The 21,379-nt window shown below is 38.5% G+C and overlaps 1 protein-coding gene across 1 annotated transcript; it reads right to left on the bottom strand.

The window, feature by feature from the left end:
* Positions 1-7,236: 7,236 nt before the first annotated feature.
* On the bottom strand, positions 7,237-19,908 carry LOC103040934 (cytochrome P450 7A1). Its single transcript, XM_022667712.2, has 6 exons — positions 19,461-19,908; positions 16,549-16,789; positions 13,589-14,193; positions 10,830-10,960; positions 9,696-9,874; positions 7,237-9,578 (listed from the first exon to the last, which is right to left on the bottom strand). Exons 1-6 carry the CDS (start codon positions 19,538-19,540, stop codon positions 9,279-9,281), a joined length of 1,536 nt encoding a protein of 511 aa, XP_022523433.1. The 5' UTR covers positions 19,541-19,908; the 3' UTR covers positions 7,237-9,278.
* Between the last annotated feature and the right edge of the window lie 1,471 nt (positions 19,909-21,379).

The following is a 21,379-nucleotide window of genomic DNA, read 5'->3' as shown; positions in this document are numbered from 1 at the left end:
GTAAGAGCCATTATGCATACATGTCGAAAAACGTGGAACAGTGGTGAACCTTCCCAGGAGTGGCTGGCTGACCAAAATTACCACAAGAGTGCAGCAATGACTCATCCAAGAGGTGGTAAAAAAAGACCACACAACAATATCCAAAGAACTGCAGGTCTCACTTGCCTTAGTTAAGTTCAATGTGCATGACTCCACCATAAGAAAGAGACTACACTGCTGAGCAAAAAGAAAATTAGGGCTTGTCTCAATTTTGGGCTGACGAGAGAAAATCTTTTTGGAAGGTGTGTGTCCCATTACATCTGCACTAAAAGTAATTTACAACCTCACAAATTCCATGTGATTTTTGGTCTGACCCAGCTTAAGCCATTTGAGCAGTACTGATTCACACATTCAAGAGATTGGATTTACAAATTAAAAAATATATATTTATATATAATTAAAATATTTTTTTCACATTCGTACATTTGAATTATTATTAATATTACTTTCTGTTTCAAGTTTGCACATTCCAGTTAATTTGTGGATTTGGATTTTCGTGCATGCAGTTGTTTAAACGCAGTTACAAGTTTCAGTACATTTGTGACTTCTGTTTTACAAACTCAAAATCTTTATGACCCTTTTTTGACTCCATACTTTGCTGCTTTAAAACCTGATCAACTTCCTGTGAGAACATTCATTCTGCTCTCTGCCATCAAATCCTGAAGGAAAATGTCCGGCCATCACTTTACTACATCCTGTAATCATCACCTGCGTGGGCGGAGTCTCTCTATACTTCACGCTGATTGGGTTGCAGAATGCTGCCAGTTAGATGAGTTGCTTTTCCAGGTGTTGAGGCAAATTCTACCTCTCTGCCAAAATTTGAGATCCTTAAGCAGGCAGATTACACTCGGAATCCTTTTATTTCTGTTTATGAATAATGGTTAATCTACAGTTACAGTAGATACAGAATCACCAGTGTAATCTGATATATCGATACTGCTGTATGACGCACCTGGACACCAATGTCAGCAGGTTTCGTCCTTTGGTTTGTTTTAACCCATGTGTGGTGTTCGGGTCTGTGAGACCCGTTTTCATTTTTCATCAAATGATACAAAAAAAATATTTTTTCTAACTCAAACTCATTGGCATTGGCTCATTTTCTGTGAGAAACATATATCAAAACACATTTTCGATAAACACACACTGTACACCCCCCCCCCCCACACACACACACACACACACATTTATATTACATACAGTATGTTTGGCCAAGGGCTAATAAACATTGCTTCATTTGTAAATTTGAAACTAAACAAATTTTCTACTCATATCTTGAATTTAATTCATTTTCTTTTACATTTTATTACAAAACTAATAAAAAAAAGAGTAGCACTTTTTGAAAGAAATCTAACATAAGAAAGGTAAAGGGCAAATATTAACCATGTAAGCTGTTTATATTGCTTGCAATTTAGGTGAAGCAAGCATGTGTAAATCATTTTAATGTAAAATTGCTTAATTTTGCTGAATTAAATACAAATAACAAAGTAAACGAGTAACAAAAATATGAACACCACACAAGGGTTAAGTCTGAGCAGAGTCTGCCCCAACTTTGGTCTGAAAAACTAAAACATCTAGAAAAGTGTTTTTATAATGCAGACGAACCAGCCATGATCCAGTACATCTAAACAGAGACCATCTCTTTTGTTCAAAACAAATGTTGGTGCTTTCGACCGGGTGTGTGGTTTGTCACAAACACCTGCTACTTTGCTCCAGACCAAAACTACAAACTGAACTATATGGACCAAACAAAGCAGATTAGAAAACATTCTAAAACGTACACTGACTGTAGATTTCATAGTATAATTTAATTTAGTAAAGAATAAATAGGTTTTCTTCCATTTTTTTGGTCTTAAAAATGTTAAATTTTTACTTATTTTTTATTTATTTATATATTTCATGTTAAAAGATGCAAAAATGCAGCCCTGACAAATCCTGATTGTGACTGATTAAATACTAGGGGTGGGCGATATGGTTGTGAAATAATATCACAATAATTCATTGTATTTTCGTGATATCGATACTCTTGGTGATTTAAAAAAAAAAAACACTGATTTAAAAAATAAATTTCAAGAATACACGACTGCAACAAAATGATTGACAGATATAATCTGTCTCTAGTAGATATATTATATAAAGTGAATTGAGAACAGTGTGGATTTTTCTTTTGCTAAAAACAGCAAAAAAAGTAGTACCCTGATGTGATAATTAGGGGTGGGTGATATGGCACAATATTTCAGGGGATAATAATATTGTTCACGATATTAAAAATTGTTGGCAATATTATGGCACACCCCTATTAAATACTATTTATGATTCACTATATTTAATATAAAAAAATATAAATTTAATGAAATGTGAATTGTTAAATTTAGCCTCAAACAGTGAGACAATTAAACTGATAACGTTGCACTGATTGATTTGGTTTGAAGGGAAGAAAAAAAAAGGAAATAAGAGATTTTCTGCCAAAATATTGCTTTAAAACAACATTACCTGTTCAGTTCTGTGTTTACAGTTAGACGGGGTTACTATCAGGCATTATCAAACTCACAGTGAGGTCACTGCGGTCCATACCACAGCACTGGGTGAGTGTGTGTATGTTTTACTATCTTTTTGAGGACCTGATTTATTATAATGTTATTACAAAAATTGGCATTTTAATAAAAAAAATCTAAAAGAGCGATATTATTTACTTTTTGTTACAGTGGTAAAGTTAGAGTTCGGAGCAGGTGTAGTGTAAATCACTTACAGTTATTATTGTGTGAACAGACAGTCCTCACAAAACAGCAAAACCAACATGTGTGTGTTAAAGGGTGAGTTTGGTCACTGATTTGGGTTACTTTAGGTCAGGCTTAGCTTAGCTCTCTTTACTGAGTGTCCAGGAATAACCCCTCAGATCCACGACCTCCAGTAACCCCTCAGCTCTGACTCTCACAGTCACTCATAAAAATAACAGGAGCTCTCCATCATCAGAACAGCACCCGGCCCGGTCACCGGAACCCCACACAGCATAACAACCTGTTTTCATCAGCCGCTTCTGAGAACCAGCTGCTGTCCACTGTGTCCACTTCATCATAACAATAATAATGAAATTAAATCATTAAATACTACATTTATTGTATTTGTGTGGCCGCTAACCACAGCGCTAGCTCTTTCTCCATTCAGAGATGAGTATATCAGACTGTAGTCTGCATGTTCACCGTGTTAAAACAAGCTATGTAGGACGTGCCCTGGTTTATCGGAACACTCAGGATTCCTCAGTCTAGCGCTATCGGGCGGCATTTACACCCCTGTTAGCGCTGCGGTTAGCAGCTAATGCTAATGCTAATGCTGCTGCACCCAGCCTTAGTGCTGGAGAAACTTCACTAAAAAACACACCTTTAGATAAAATATTGGAAATCTAAGCTTACTGTAAATAAACGGTGATTTACTCAGGAATAAACAGTTTTTAGGAGAGAAATCTGTGTAAATTAACATCCAGAAAAAGGGGAACATGGTCACACCCTTGCTCACTTTGATGTAGGCATTCTTTACTAGTGTCACTTAATGCGCTTTTTAATCCAGTGCACCCTATATTCTGAAAAATATGGTAATCCTCTCCTGTTGGTGTTAACACAGTAGTGCATGCAATTAATCTGGAAACTATAAGGGATAAAAAAATATTAATGACGTTTTTTGTTTGGTTATTTTTAATAATTTGTATATTTAGCTATTTTTATAAAATTTCAACCTATTTAAAAAAAATCACCCTATTTAAATGTGTACAAGAATTCCCTGGCCACCCTGTTATCCTAAGATAACCCCGCCCCTTTAAGAAATTAACCTTTGACATCATCATTGACATCACCACCTTCACTATGTTTTATTTTCAAGGGAGAAAAGACACAAAGAGATACAGGTTAAGGTGTCCACCCTGTTAGGTAAATTTTAAGGTAATTAAAATAATTTTTGAAGGGGGCGCCAAGTGGTCCAGCGGTCTAAAGCGCTGCCACTATGATTGGGAGGTCGCAGGTTGGAACCCCCGCTCATGCAGCTTTGCCATCAAGCTGCCGGCGCTCAGAGGGAGTACAATTGGCCCTGCTCCCTCCAGGTGGGTAGATGGCGCTCTCTCCCCACATCACTCCTAGGGTGATGTCTGCAGCACAGGGCGTCTGTGAGCTGATCTATCAGGTGCTGGCTGCTCGGCAATGCTGCATCAGCAACAGCTGGAAAAGAAGCAGTGGCTGACTTCACATGTATTGGAGGAAGCATGTGTTAGTCTTAACCCTCCTGGTGTGTTGGGGCATCACTAGTGATGGGGGGGAGTCCTAGTGAGTGGGTTGGGTAATTGACCGTGTAAATTGGGGAGAAAATGGGTAAAATTTGAAATAAAATTATATAAAAAAAAAAAAATTGAAAATCAAAATGTATCTTTAGAACAGCATAAAAACAAGTATAATGAACAATTAAATTCTAGATCAACCACGATTACATCGAATTACTATTTTTACAAAATTATCCACCCTGTTGTATGTCAGGGAGGATGTATGCAGGACAGGAAATAGAAATATTATTATAAATATAACTAATGATAAGAATGAAAAAACTTACATCCAAAATGCACAGTGTTTCAATAATGATCTATAAACATTTTATTTAGAGTGAAATAAACAGCTTGTCAGTGGTGTACAGTGATGAACAGGAGTGTTGAGAGTGGTGAATCGATCTAATCAATATGATTGCAGTGTGTGTGTGTGTGTGTTTGTGTGTGTGTATTTGTGTAAAGGTAAACACAGTAGCATTCTTGGAAGTCTGATTACACTCAGTCTGAATTAGATAAAGATTTAGACACTGTGCCATTTTCATCAGACACAGGGGCAAACAGGCCCGCCCCCAAAGGTCACATGACTTAACCTGACCTGATTGATTTACCTCTATATAAACTTGCTTGAACCCGACTTATAATATCTCACCGATATCATTCGGAACAAAATGTATGATTTTGAAGATGATGCACTGTACACTGTAGCCCCACTTATTTTGGCAATAAAAAAATAAATAAAAGGTAGATATACGTAAGACTATGTACCTTATAAATACAGTCTAAACAGTCTAATCTGGTCTAATCATGGTCTAATCTGACCAAGTTGTTCAGTAGCAATTAATCTAACATTTTTTTTAAATTTTTAATTCAGTAATTAAAGGATTCAGGATTAAAGTTACTTATCCAAGTTACTGTGTGTTACTTTTTTGATATTTTTCATAGTTAAAGATACTGTAGTGTTCGGCCGAATGCGTTGAAAGGATGGACAAGAAAGACGTTTATGGCATCACATCAATGTCAAAAGTCGGGGGCGCAAAAATAACTTCTTGCGAGCGCAAATTTGAAGTTTACGAGCAAAAAAAGGGAATTGTTTGCGCGCTGAACAGAATATTGCTCATTTTTTCTCCTGTCGGGTTTTTTTTTTCCTCTCAAATTCACAGTTCTCCTTGTGCGCAATGCAAATTTGTTTTGAAATGAGTGGTTTTGACAGTTTGGGGGGGCGGGGTCAGGGTCGCCTCCCTCAGCGAATGCTATTGCCTGCTATTGCCTACCTCCAAGAGCCAGAAGAGGGTGGAAAAAAAAGGACAGCAAGAGAGAGTTAGCTAGCTGGCTATGCTAACATACAAACAACCCTCTCTAGCGCTGTCTACCCAGGTTTTAGCATAGCCAGTTAGCTAACTCTCCTGCCGTCCTTCTTTCTCCGCCCTCCTCCAGCTCTTGTTAGAAGGCGGCCCATCACAAACCATGGATATATCAGCCAATTGCATTCGCTGAGGCAGGCTTTCCGGACTCCGCCCCCAAACTGTATAAACTGCCTGTTTCTACGCTCTCGCACAAAAAAAATCACTTGAGAAAAAACAGAAGCCGCAGGTAATTCGCGTAGCCAATTTTTTTGCACATTTGCGCTTGCGAGAAGCGTGTTGGTGTTTTTGCGCCCCTTACTTTTGACATTGATGTGATGCCATAGTTACATTAAAGACCCTGATAATATGACCATGACATGGCCAGACGCATCACCAGACCGATCTCTGATTGAAAATGCACGTCAGATGCTGTTGAATGCGCTATCAACTTTATGTAAGAATATGCAAGCTGCATAGGATGGATTATCACAGGACTCCATTAGGAACCTCTACAACTTTGACATGCTGAGCTGTCTGGAATGTTGCAGTGTTACACAGGTGTTACACATTACTTCTGTATGTGTAGCTGAATAAATATTACCCCTATCAGAACTGCCAGATGTGACATATTCCCCCACTTCCCTCCTTTGTGTAATGTATCTGAGTGCGGGAGGACAGATTGTAGTGGACGCTTCTCCTTGAACTCCAGTGACTCGTCCTGTTTGATGAGTCAAAAAACAACCTGGCATAAAGATAAGCACGTGTCATCTCGGCCAACAGCGAACATCCGATTCAGCTGCAGCAGATAAACTCTAGGCCCTGAGGTTACAGAGTTCAGAGACCAAACACTGAACCTGGAATCTGCTCTGTACTCAACACATTTGTTTCAATACCAGGATAATGTGTCTTTTGTGTTGCTGGATAGTTTTATAATTTTCATACACAATGTGTAACAATACAATTTACAACATTTAATCTGATTTCTTTTTTTTTCTTTTTTTTTTTTTTTTTCAAATATAGAGGAATAACATTAAGGAGGGTGTCCACACATATATGGGAATGTTGTGTAAGCTCCTTTACCCATAAAACCATATTTTATACATTAAACCTGTTTAATAGGGCAGATCTGAACAGACTGGGTTTGCTTACAGAGGGCATTTCTAAAAAAAGGCCAGTGGCCAGTGAGTGGAAGCATGAGGTACTGTAGTAGGTGTTTCTAATAAAGTGGCCAGTGAGGGAAAGCACAAGGTACTGTAGTAGGTGTTTCTAATAAAGTGGCCAGTTAGTGGAAGCACAAGGTACTGTAGTGGGTGTTTCCAATAAAGTGGCCAGTTAGTGGAAGCACTAGGTACTGTAGTAAGTGTTTCTAATAAAGTGGCCAGTGAGTGGAAGCACAAGGTACTGTAGTAGGTGTTTCTAATAAAGTGGCCAGTGCATTGAAGCACAGTGCTGGTAGGTGTTTCTCATAAAGTGGTGTTTTTTGTACAGCTTGTTTTTGAATGAATATGCAATAAATTAGTTATTTAAGAAAAATAAACTATGCACTCATTCTGCTCTACTATAAAAAGTTTTAATTGCATTCTTTAAACAGCAAATGTGAGAACTGTGGCAAGCGTCCAACTCATTAACAAGCAATTCTACAGCAATCATGTTGTTCACAAAACACACAGCAGCCCTAACATTTATGATCATTTCCAGGTTATATATACAGCGCCAGTATTGTTCCATTAATCATAAACATAAATAACAATAATTACACTACAAAAAAGTATCGAAACTGTTAGTGTCCTCAGCCAGGGTTTTGCTTTAATAAAGGAACTCATGGCTCACAGGCAGTAAATATTACTGATAACTAAAGAAGCAGAGCCGTAAAGTTTTAACTAAAGCAGGGATGCACCACATGTATGGCAACCAAAAAAATATGTTTCCAAAAAACATATTTCGGTTTGGTCCATAAAAGCCATAAACAAAAAGTTTCTGCTGCCACTATGATTGTCTGTTCAAATCAGATCATGCTGTTTGGCATCAGCAGCCGGAGTCCGAGAGAGAACAATGGTCCACGCTCTCTCTGGGTGAGTAGGTGGTGCTCACTCCCTACAGCTAATGCAGTCGTCTCTTAGCTGATGCATCAGAGCTGGGGATCTGGCACTTTCCTCCAAATGTGCTGTGATAGTGATGCTGCATTGATTGGCGGCAGTTGGAAAAGAGGCGGAGTCTGATTTGACATGTATCGTAGGAGGTGTGTGCTTATGTTTACACTTCTAATGTTGGGAGCATTGAGTGGGTTCAATAAGTGTTCAATAAATATATATATATTTTTTTCTTGTAGTTTTGTATTTGCTTTTTTTTTGGAAATTGTCTTCAGTGGTGAAAAAAGTGGCGATATTATATATTCAGCTTTCAACTGAATATTTCATTTAGTCTGGTTTCAGCCAAAGAACTGTTTTTAGTGCACCTCAAACTTAAAGCAGCTTTTGAATATGTTAAATGTGAACATTATCACTAATCATTTTAGAAGCCTTCAAAAAATAACACTTCAAATCAGCAAAAAACATAATTATAAATATACAATATTAAATCTACTTACATTTATACACATTACTGCCACGAGAAAGCACTGTATATTATATAATAAGGGGTTAACACTGACTTGGTCTAAACTCTAAACAATGTGAAGTTACATTTAAGTATCTGATTACAGAGCATTTTTTGAGTTAACTCAACTTCTGTAAGTCAAGTGTTCTTCTAACTCTCATCTTAGACGGTTTGCAGTAGGCAATTTAGACTCATTTTGATAAAAGGATTAGCATAAACACTTTAGCAATACCTTTCACATGTAGCAACACCATGGAAACCCAACAACTACACCATAGCAACACTTTCGCAAGCACAAAACAAGCCACAGCAACGGCTTAGAAGCACTTTTTTTAACCAACAGCTACACCGTAGCAACACTTTAGGAACCACTTTAGGAATACTGTAGCATCTTCCCTTTCACACCTTTCATAGCAACCAGCATTTATACCATAGGAGATCCTTCTCAACCACCTAGCAACACCTTATCAGCCAAGAGCTACACCATAGCAACAGCTTAGCGAACAACAGCACTTTTACCACAGTAGCACCTTCTCAACAGCCTATTAAACACCTTTACCAAAAGCAATAATTCAGAAACCACTTAGCATCGGCTTAGAAACTAACAGCTATTTCATAGCAACCCTATCATGCCCATAGCAACCTAACTGTTACAATTGCAACTACTTAAAAACCCTTTAGCAACTTCCTAGAAATACAATAGCATTATTAACAGAGCTAAATTAAGCTAACTCAAAAAGCGCTCTGTAATCAGATGCTGCTTCATATTTAAGTTACTTAGTTTACATCGTTTACAGTGTAAAAATGTCACAGTTTGGTGTTGGGAGGTCCTACTGGGAGTGTACGCTTTCCATTAGCGCTGTGTTCAATCAGACCAGTCCTAACGAGGAATTTCCAGTGGCAGCAATCTTTGGTTTGTCTAGACAGAACGTAACAAAACAACAACAACATCTACAACAGCATTCGTGCTTCAGTCAATAAATACGGACAGTGGGATCATCCTATTGGGCTTTGAGTCGGTATCTGAAGTCGACGTCGTAGGTGGGCTGTAAGATGCCCAGTCCAGCGCGGGACTGGTCCAGGGGAGGAATCTTCACCGCGGAGTCCAGAAGCTCCAACTCGAAGTAGGACAGAACCAGAGCCAGGAACTGCTTGATCTCGTGGACGGCGAAGAAGCGTCCGGGGCACTTGGTGACGCCGGAGCCGAAGGGCATGTAGAAATAGCGCAGTTTCCGGCCTTCCCTGTAGAAGCTTGTCTTCTCCTGCCCGTTCTCATCCAGGTACCGGTCATACTTGTAGGTCTGGAGGGGAAGAGCAGGGGATGGTCAGTTAAAACACAGTGTTTATGGACATTTAATTATATTTTTATTCATCTGATTATTTGAAACTAGTGAAACAGGTGAAGACTGCACACTTACCAGAGGATCCGGGTAGATTTCAGGATCAAAGTGCAGCATCTGAGGGTAGAGGGCGATGACGTCGTCCTTGCGGATACGGTAGGACTCTTTGTTGTCCAGATGGAGCAGGAAGTCCTCTTTAGCCACTCGGACATTCATAGACGCGCTGGACAGCCTCATCGCCTCCTTTATTATACTGTCTGTAGATCACAACACCACACATACAGAAATTTAATCTCATTAACTGGATCTGCATTAATGCCGTTTCTAACTAAATGGACTGATAGATCTGTAGATAGATGGGTAAACTGTTACATAGGTTGGTAAACAGATGGGTGAAGTTAGTTAGATATGTTGATAGGTACCTAGTTAAATAGATAGATAGGTAGGTAGATAGGTGGGAAAGCTAAGAAAGGTTGGTAAGTAGATGGGTGAACCATTAAATAGGTAGGTGGATAGATAGATATCTTAATAGGTACGTAGGTAAGTAGACTGGTAGGTTGGGAGGTAGGTAGGTAGAATTGTAGGTAGATGGGTAAACAGTAAAAAAGGTTGGTAAATAGATGGGCAAACCATTAGATAGGTAGGTGGATAGTTGGATATGTTAATAGGTTCATAGGTAAATAGAGGTAGATGGGTAAACTGTAAGAAAGGTTGGTAAGTAGAGGGGTAAACCATTAAATAGGCAGTTGGATAGATAAATATGTTATGGGTAAACAGGTAAACTGATAGGTAGCTAGGTTGGTATGTAGGTAGACTGGTAGGTAGATTGGTAGGTAGATGGGCAAACTGTAAGAAAGGTCAGTAAGTAGATGGGCAAACCATTAGGTAGGTGGATAGATAGATATGTTAATAGGTACATAGGTAAATTGGTAGGTAAATTGGTAGGTATACGGGTAAACTGTAAGAAAGGTTGGTAAGGAAATTGTTAAACCATTAGATCGGTGGATGGCTGAATATGTTGATAGGTATGTAGGTAAATAAACAGATAGGTAGGTAGATGGGTAAACTGTTAGAAAGGTTGGCAAGTAGATGGGTAATATATATATATATATATAAATATCTATAATATAGATAGTCAGGTAGGCAGGTAAGTAAATAGGTTGGTAGATAGATTATTTGCTAGATAGCTAGATAGCTAGGGATTTTTCCTACCGAGAATGGGCATGTTGTCCAGCTGTTCTCTGGTCAGAACCAGCTGAGGGTTATTGGGATCCACCTTCTGGCTGGAACTCTCAAAAATCTTCATCACTTCTTCACTAGCAGCCTTTAATGCTGTGGGACACCTGAAAGCAGGCAGAGGACAGATAGATTAGTAAAGAAGGTGCAGTTTTGTTGGATGAGGCTAGTAATCAACGTGCTAAAACTATACTGCAGTGTTGTTGGATGAGGCTAGTAGCCAGCATGCTAAAACTATTCTGCAGTTTTGTTGGATGAGGCTAGTAGCCAGCATGCTTACAATATACTGCAGTGTTGTTGGATGAGGCTAGTAGTCAGCATGCTAACACTATACTGCAGTGTTGTTGGATGAGGCTAGTAGCCAGCATGCTAAAACTATACTGCAGTTTTGTTGGATGAGGCTAGTAGCCAGCATGCTAACACTATACTGCAGTGTTGTTGGATGAGGCTAGTAGCCAGCATGCTAACACTATACTGCAGTGTTGTTGAATGATGCTAGTAGTCAGCATGCTAACACTATACTGCAGTGTTGTTGGATGAGGCTAGTAGTCAGCATGCTAACACTATACTGCAGTGTTGTTGGATGAGGCTAGTAGCCAGCATGCTTACACTATACTGCAGCGTTGTTGAATGATGCTAGTAGTCAGCATGCTAACACTATACTGCAGTGTTGTTGGATGAGGCTAGTAGTCAGCATGCTAACACTATACTGCAGCGTTGTTGGATGATGCTAGTAGTCAGCATGCTAACACTATACTGCAGTGTTGTTGGATGACGCTAGTAGCCAGCATGCTAACACTATACTGCAGCATTGTTGGATGACGCTAGTAGTCAGTATGCTAACACTATACTGCAGTGTTGTTGGATGACGCTAGTAGTCAGTATGCTAACACTATACTGCAGTGTTGTTGGATGAAGCTAGTAGTCAGTATGCTTACACTACAGTAGCAATGTTGGACGAGGTTTGTAGTGGTAGTGATGTTGAGCTATCGAGTTTGATTCACATTAATACACCAGCATGCTAACACTATACTGCAGTGTTGTTGGATGAGGCTAGTAGTCAGCATGCTAACACTATACTGCAGTGTTGTTGAATGATGCTAGTAGTCAGCATGCTAACACTATACTGCAGTGTTGTTGGATGAGGCTAGTAGCCAGCATGCTAACACTATACTGCAGTGTTGTTGGATGAGGCTAGTAGTCAGCATGCTAACACTATACTGCAGTGTTGTTGGATGAGGCTAGTAGCCAGCATGCTAACACTATACTGCAGTGTTGTTGAATGATGCTAGTAGTCAGCATGCTTACACTATACTGCAGTGTTGTTGGATGATGCTAGTAGTCAGCATGCTAACACTATACTGCAGTGTTGTTGGATGACGCTAGTAGCCAGCATGCTAACACTATACTGCAGCATTGTTGGATGACGCTAGTAGTCAGTATGCTAACACTATACTGCAGTGTTGTTGGATGAAGCTAGTAGTCAGTATGCTAACACTACAGTAGCAATGTTGGACGAGGTTTGTAGTGGTAGTGATGTTGAGCTATCGAGTTTGATTCACATTTATACACCAGTTTTTCTTCGCACAACTTTCCCAGTCGTAATCAACAATACCTTCTTTGGTCAATCCAGCAAATATGAAAACTGAAAATTGATTAAAATTCTAAAACAAATTGAGTCAGTTAACAATGGAAACTTGCACTGCATCATTTAGCTTCAGGTACGTATTTGTGATGTGCAGGAGCTGCAGGTATTTGTATTAAAGGTCATGGCACTAAATAGCTGCTACTCAAGGATGTGACCTTCACCTCAGCGAGAGATACAGTAGAGGTGTTTGCCAAGAGCCATCCACTTCTCTTATCTTCAGCACCTCAATTAACCTTGAGCATTATCGGCTGCTCTAATGTGTTTGGACTATGCTGATAGTAGTCAAGGGAGAGACTACTGTGCTGAGAAGCTAACAGACTGGCTGTATATTGTAAATGATCGTGACCGGCGGCTTCTGGCTAGAATTGCCCAATGCGAACAGTGACAAGTTCAGAAATCACAAAAAATGGGTTATATTGACCATCATTGACCATGTGTTTTATACAGCTCTGGAAAATATATATATATCACTTAAAAATGATGAGTTTCTTTAATTTTACCAAATTGAAAACCTCTGGAATATAATCAACAGGAAGGTGGATGATCACAAGCCATCAAACCAAGCTGAACTGCTTAAATGTCTGCACCAGGAGTTAAGGCATAAAATTATCCAAAAGCAGTGTGTAAGACTGGTGGAGGAGAACATGATGCCAAGATGCATGAAAAAAACTGTGATTAAAAAGTTATTTCAGTTATTCCACCAAATATTGATTTCTGAACTCTTAAAACTTTATGAATATTAACTTGTTTGCATTATTTGAAGTCTGAAAGTTTGCATCTTTTTTGTTATTTCAAATAATATATGGCTATTTCTTATTTTCTGCAAATAAATGCTCTAAATTACAATATTTTTATTTGGAATTTGGGAGAAATGTTGTCCGTAGTTTATAGAATAAAACAACAATGTTCATTTTACTCAAACATAAACCAATAAATAGCAAAATCAGAGGAACTGATTCAGAAACTGTGGAAAGTGGTTAAAAAAACAAACCAAAAAAAAAAAACAAGGATGCAAAAATGTTGCTCTATATTTTTAAGCAAAAATAGCACATAATTTTTAGAGGGTAACTAAACACATAGTGTGCACCTGATGAGGTAGAAGAGGCACCAGAAGGTGGCGGGTAAGGTGTTAGCCTGGGATGCCCACAGGATGGCGACGTGGGTCCGGGCCTTGCCGATCTCGTTGAATTTGGACAGAGTGTCGTTGAGCAGCATTCTGAGGGAGATGAGATCAGAGATCTGGGTGCGTTTGTTGAGGTTCTCGTGCAGCATGGTCTTTGCCAGGTTCTCCCTGGCGCTGTGGCCGCTCTTGAAGACGTGGATGGGCAGGCCGGCGACCAGAGCTGGGAAGATCTTGTCGAACTCTTTGAAGTTCTCCAGAGCGTTGAGGACCAGGGCTTTCTGGGCCTGCTGGCGGGCGATGGTCGGATCTCCATCCAGCTCCTTGCCGAACAGGGTGAGGTAGCCGGACTCGAACATCACCTTGTAGCAGAAGGCGAAGATGCCGTCCACCTCCCAGTCGGAGCGCCTGGCCTTCAGCATGTTGGACTGCAGCATGACGCTCTGCAGGTTCTCCATCATGTTCTCGATCAGGGAGGGCAGAGCTTCACCCTGCAGCGTCTTCAGGAAGGTCTGGTGCAGGTTCTCTGTGGTGTAGCCGTGGCTCGGGTCCATGCTGTCGTGACCAAAAGCCTGGTATAAACACACAAACGGCATATAATGATTATAGTAGAATTCCAAATGAATCTCTTGGTGAATTATGGTCTTGAATCACACACTGGAAACACAACTATGGAAAATAAAGAAACCATGGATATATTCACACAGTTAGGTGCATATTTAAATTAAATTAAAAGATCAATTGTGCTTTACTAAACTATAAAAATATATACACATTGGTTCATATCAATTAATAAATACTTTATAAACACTTTAATTACCACAAATATTAATTGAGTAACTCATCACTAACACCATTATTTTAATTTGTGTATTGCTGTGTGTGTCAGTATGTAGTCACTCCCCCTCCCGGGCGAGGGTAGCTGCCTGCCTGTTTCAGTGTTGCATCATTGACAAAGATTGACATAGAATTGACGTTGCATAATTTATTGTTTAAATTATTGTTGAATAAAGTTAATAAGTGTTGGTCAGGGTGTGCCAGATTCACTGGATTTGTTTTTGTAATTGTAATTGACTTGCATCATTTATTTGCATTCTGAGCTTGTTTGCCTGACTGTCAGTATGTAGTCACTCCCCCTCCTGAGGGGAGGCTTTCTTCTGCTATGTATTGAGTTGTACTTTAAATAAAAGCTTCAGTGTTGTCGGTTACAATAGCAAGTCTTCTTTGGCAAAGATTCACGCTGAATTGACGTAGGCTGTGGAATTCTTGTTGAATACAGTTATTGTACGTTGGACAGGGTTTACACGGTTCACTCTCTGTTTTTTGTTGAAGGCTGAAATATATTACATTGTTATATAACGGACTGTCCGCCATGACATGATAAAGATGGAGTCTTCTACAATCAGACTCTTCTGTTAGCTGCCTTCTGCTGTGTACACTCGCCCTTTAAAATGGCACAAAAGAAACAAAGTGCCCTTCTGACTGCAATTTTTGTGGGAAAAATGTGGATTGAGTGCCTACTATGGCACCCTTTCTTGCAATAAATTATGATGATGTCTTTTCTAGATTTTTCTTTTTTTTTTGTTTCCTAGATGTTTCTTAAAAATATGATAATGTGTCTTAATGAGTGTCATCTATTATATGCACAAATTACAATTGAGCAATTGACTGCATTGGGTAATACCTCAGAAAAAACAGAAGCCAAAGATTTGACTATTTTTTTTTATAGGCTCTAGGCATCATTTATTTGCAATTCAGGCTTGTTAACATCACATTACTGTCACTGTATAGTCACTCCCAGGCTACGCTCTGTTCCATCAGGCAGGTGCTACCAGCCTCTACTACCAACTAGATACTTACAATTATTTACCCACCAATCTACAATTTTATAAACATGTTGTCCAGAAGGGTTTTAGGGTGTAGGATGAGAATTGGGATAGAGCCTATAACATGTGGTGTTTGTTTTATTGGAAAAAAAAATCATTTCCAACCATATCCTTTATATACAATTTTATAAAACATTTTGCACATAATGTATAGAAAATCCACAAATATAATCAACTACATTGCAAGTTTTTTTGTAAAACGTCCTTATTGGCTCTTGGCCAAAGGCATAAGAGCGGGTTTGACATTGAGGGGGACACATTTGCTAAAATGAATGAAAGCCCACGCTACATTCTTTATTTAAAAAATCTAACTTTACGTTTTATAAAGATTTTTATAAAGATTTTTGATTTGCCAAACTCTCCCAGTCAGAACAAGACATCACCCAGAAGCGTTTTTTGTTGCAGTACATTGTTATTGCATGTAAAGCCGGTGTAAAGCCGGTGTTGTGTGAATTCAGCACCCCCGCCAGGAAAAGCACCATCTCTCAGGAGAACGCACCCACATCTTCTTGGCTTTAACTTTACTTGGAAAATGGAAATACCCTACTTTTCTAAGCTGGGCTGACTCGTAAGAAATACACCTACAGCCTCTCCCGAGAGGGGGTGCTCTTCATGGCGGGGGTGCACTTTCAAAATAAAAGTTTTTTTTTTTAAATCCACCTATTGTTAAACCCACCCATCCCCCCCGGTTCCTACACCAGTGCTCCTGGCATCATTTATTTGCATTCTGGACTTGTTTGCCTCTCTGTTGATGTGTAGTCGTTTCCCCAATGGTTATCTTTTGTTAGATACTAAGCTATAGTTTATCTGATGCCTGTTTTTTTTCCTGATTTTATTGTTGATGGCGAATAAACAACGAAGTCACTATTGAAGTGGATTGATGTTAATTTAAGGAAGCTTTAATTTAAGGAGCCATGTGAAATTAAGGTGGACTGTAATGAAGAAGTCCTTTTGGGATGCTCAACTGGAACCCAGTAACAACTCTAACCATATGAGCCCCACATCACCATGCTGGCTGTGTGAAGAGCAGGCATCACTTACCTTTACAGAAGCTGCGAAGTGGAACTTCTTCCAGTCCAGGTGGCGTCCCTGCCGGATGACGGAGTGGTACGAGAAGGGGTCGCACAGGAAGTGGACGTACTGTCCGGCGATTTTACAGGTAAATATGTGGCCGTACTTCTTCTGCCTGCTGCGGAGGAACTCCAGAGGGTTGGCACCGAACTGAAGGGCACAGCCGAGGTACGGGATCCAGCCGTTCTCCACTGGAGGCTCTCCAGGTTCTCTGAAACACCCACAACAAAGAACAATTAGCTTAACAATGTTCCCTCAGGCCTGAGCAGAGCGATACTACTCAGACACGCTGTATCGGCACATTACATCACGCAGCGCTGAGATCAGACAGGGTTCCAGTGAAGATCTGATCTGTGGTCTGATTGCACTGCCTGATTAACCCTGGAATAATAAACACACTGGCTGGATACAGATTATATGGAACTTGAAGTGAAAGACTCAGAGTTAAAATGAATTTTTTTTTTTCCCTTTAACATGAAATACGCTCCACACACGTGGCTCACACACTCCGCATATGGCACCAAGAGCCTGGGGGGCTCCAAAAACCAGGCTAGCGAAAAATCATCATAATAATAGTATTATAATAAAAACACATATTTATATGTATAGATTTCAAATATAAATGTAACATATTGGCTAAAGAAAAAGAGAATCTCCTCTGCAAAAGTTGAAGTGCGCTTCTAAACCGTGTATTATGGTAGCCACATGCACAGCTGAGATGGGGGAGAAGCTGCTCCCACTTCTAAATGGAACAGAAACATAATTTAACCAGGTCTAATCAACCACAAATACATATCAGAAAGACAACTATCTATCTGTAGAACAGTGTAACATTCTGTAAATGCACTACTTTCTCTTATTAAAGATAAAATATCTATATTTTCAGTTTATTTTTTAGTATATAACTATATAACGTTATATATAGACCACAATTTAAAGTATTTTAATAAAGAAGGAAATCAAAGTGTCATCAAATGAAACCACTAACGTCTTGAAAAATATTTTCATAGTATTAATCATGTTTAATTTTAAAATTATGGAGTTATATTGGAGTAATAGGATGGCAATCTAGACAAAAAGCCTATTTGGATGTACAGACTAGAGTTTAGACTCCTATAAAATACGCAAATTAACAGGTTATTAAATGACTCAAACTTAAGAAAAATGCCCACTTGGTTTTGCATGAACCAGAGTTTAACATATTAAATTATTGTGTGGGGGGCACCACAAAGCATTTGTGCCTAAATACACTACACTATATGTTCAAATATTATATAAACATGAACCAACGCTGTGAACTGTGGAGAAGTGGAACTGTGTTCTCTGGAATGATGGAGCTCCATCCAGCACCATTAAATCCTCATATCAATGCTGTAATATTTATTAGCCTTTTTAAATGTTTATCTCTTTTTTTTTTAGACAGTAGAGACAGTGACTCCATCAAAAGCAGCAGGATAAACTTGTTTTAATACAATTAGTTTCATAAGAAACAATGAATGGGCAGGTATAACAAAAAATAAAACTAGGTGTTCCAACTGTCTATTTAGTGACTTATGTAAGACACCTAAATTTCAGAATCATGTGTAAAGCGTCCTCTATGACCCGTCCCAGCAGAGCTTAATCACTTGATCTAAACCTAAAAAAAAAAACATTCCAGTCATTTGATTGCTTTACACTTTGCTTTTGCTGAAGATTTGTGATGACTAGACGAAGATCAGGAATCGTCTGATTCATATAATCAGCTTCACACATGAAACAATCAAGCTTTATCTGTATTACTTTACTGGAGCTTCATTTCATGCTTAATCTACACTTGAAATCTGTTAATCAAGATTATTTAATAGATGAACCAGTTTATCAGTGAAAAAAAAAACATGAAACATGAGATTTGAGTGGCCACACTTTATGTATGTATATAAGTAATATTAGACTCCATGAGGAGGAACTGAAAACATTCTAAACTATGAAGGAACACGTATGCAATTATAAAGTAAATGGAATTGTTCTCCAACCAATGGTCTTTAAAATCTTTAATATTAATCTAGTAATGTAGCATTAGTGAACTAATTATTACAAATAAAAAACAAATATTTTTGAGAATATGTGTCCACATTTTTGACTGGCACTGTAAATATACTGTCAGCATTACATAATGCATTATCAAGTTGGTTAAGTGCGTTAAATAGTTTTGTATCTCTTTTTTGTATCTGTTCGTTATTACATACTATATATATTTTGTAATTTACGGTATATATGTCACTATACTGTATATTCAATATTAACACACATATGTGTATATACAGTTTTTTTTTACATCATTGTACAGCTATGCATATATTCAGTACATAAAAACAACTTGTCTGTATGTATATACTGTATAGACCAAATAAGGATTTTTTAACAGTTTTGTGATTTTAAAATAATAAAAATAAGAGTTTTGTTTGCAATGTTACGTACACATAAAACATACAATCATACAATTAAATAATTAATGGTAGATTAAATAAACTAAAATACACTCTAATTGGCTGTAACCTAACATGATGTCATGTGGTGTGACCATGATTTATCTTGAAATTAATTTAATTCCTTGGCCTTTTTTCTTCTAACATGATCTCAGTAGTGTAAGTGTTTGCAATCATTTTTAAACAAAATATATTTATAATCTCATTTTGGCTCTACAATGTCACAGTTGCCTTTTAAACAAATACATTCATTATAGTTGTTGCTATTATGGGTCGCACCACATGACATTTTAAATAACAGGCAAAATACAATAGATAAAAAGTAAGCGCATATATACAGGAGAGGTATTATATCTGCTTAAAAATTTGTAAATTTTTAAATACTCAAATACTCTATATAAGTGTAAATATATTTACCTCCTTCGGATCCCCAGAAAGAGCCACAGGCAGCAGCACAGTGCCACCACCACTGCCCAGATCAGAGCCACACTAATCATCCTGATACAGCAGACGTGCAGACAGATGCAGACAGATGCAGACAGATGCTGGGTTTCCCTCAGATGCAGATGTAGTTAGAGATGCTGCAGCCCTTTCCCAGCTTTTATACCCTCCACCAATCACACGCCAGCTTCCACGTCCCCCCGTAAACCAGTAAACCATTCACAGCACACAAAAAAAAACCTAGAGTTTTTTTCCCCTGCTGGATACAGCCTGCCAGAGACCTCTAGGAAATCTGCCTGGGTGGATATGGCCTTGAACGGAGTCCATGGACACCTCCACCTGAAGCTCTGCCGACTGTACTTTGGTAGCTGTGCTGAGTTGGGAAACAGCTTCAAGGTCTTTTTTCATCTGTATGTCTTCTTTGACATGGGTGAGCCCAGGAGAAGAAAAAAAAAACTGTGGTTTTCCAGCATGTTACCAGACATATACTAGAAAGTACTCGAGATCCAGACCAACCGTAAAAGTACTCTAAAAGTGTTCTATCAAAACAGTGACTTCAGTAGAAGTTGAAGTGTTTGTGAAGTGTTCTTTAAGCTCCACACTCACGTAGAAGTACTAAAGTATTCAACATTTTTGTATTTAAGTTTTGCATGTAGTTTATAGTAAAATGTAGTAGTGAAGTACTGGAAGTAAAAGAACAGTACTGTGTTATTAGTGTAGTTATTACAGAAAGCAGTGGAAAGTTCTCAGAGTGAAAGGCAGAACAGGAGCAGCGAGGTCTTCTTATGAGATTAGCTTGATGATGAGCAGTAGTGCTGTAGTCAAGACCAAGACCATGAGTCCAAGACCAGAATAAAATGTAAATATAAAAACATTAAAGTATCTTCCCTATTTATCAAAAGTATGCTTAAAATGTAAAAAAAAAAACAATTATAATTTGCCCTGAAACAGCTTATCACTAAGGTTAGCTAGCTTATCACTAAGGTTAGCTAGCTTTTCACTAGCTTCAGTTCTCTCCCTGGTAACATTAATATTTTAGCTACCATGTCACTAAAATTAGCTAGCTCGTTGCTAAGGTTAGCTAGCTCATTACTAGCTGTAGTTCTTTCCTCTGTAACATTAGTATTTTAGCTACTTCATCACTAAGGTTAGCTAGCTTGACGCTAAAGTTAGCTAGCTCATCACTATCTGTAGTTCTTTCCCCGGTAACATTAATATTTTAGCTACCTTGTCACTAAAATTAGCTAGCTCATTGCTAAGGTTAGCTAGCTCGTCGCTAAGGTTAGCTAGCTCATCACTAGCTGTAGTTCTTTCCTCTGTAACATTAGTTTTTTAGCTACTTCATCACTAAGGTTAGCTAGCTGTTCACTAGCTTCAGTTCTCCCCCCGGTAACATTAATATTTTAGCTACCTTGTCACTAAAATTAGCTAGCTCATCGCTAAGGTTAGCTAGCTCATCACTAGCTGTAGTTATTTTCTCTGTAACATTAGTATTTTAGCTACTTCATAACTAAGGTTAGCTAGCTCGTCACTAAGGTAAGCTAGCTCATCACTAGCTGTAGTTCTTTCCTCTGTAACATTAGTATTTTAGCTACTTCATAACTAAGGTTAGCTAGCTCGTCACTAAGGTTAGCTAGCTCATCACTAGCTGTAGTTCTTTCCTCTGTAACATTAATATTTTAGCTACTTCGTCACTAAGGTTAGCTAGCTTTTCACTAGCTTCAGTTCTCTCCCCGGTAACATTAATATTTTAGCTACATTGTCACTAAAATTAGCTAGCTCATTGATAAGGTTAGCTAGGTCATCACTAAGGTTAGCTAGCTCATCACTAGCTGTAGTTCTTTCCTCTGTAACATTAGTATTTTAGCTACTTTGTCATTAAGGTTAGCTAGCTT

The sequence above is a fragment of the Astyanax mexicanus genome, chromosome 18 (genome assembly GCF_023375975.1).
Source record: "Astyanax mexicanus isolate ESR-SI-001 chromosome 18, AstMex3_surface, whole genome shotgun sequence".
Taxonomy (NCBI): Eukaryota; Metazoa; Chordata; class Actinopteri; order Characiformes; family Acestrorhamphidae; genus Astyanax; species Astyanax mexicanus.
Note: the sequence above shows the minus strand (reverse complement) of the source record. Positions and strands in the feature narration are given on the sequence as shown.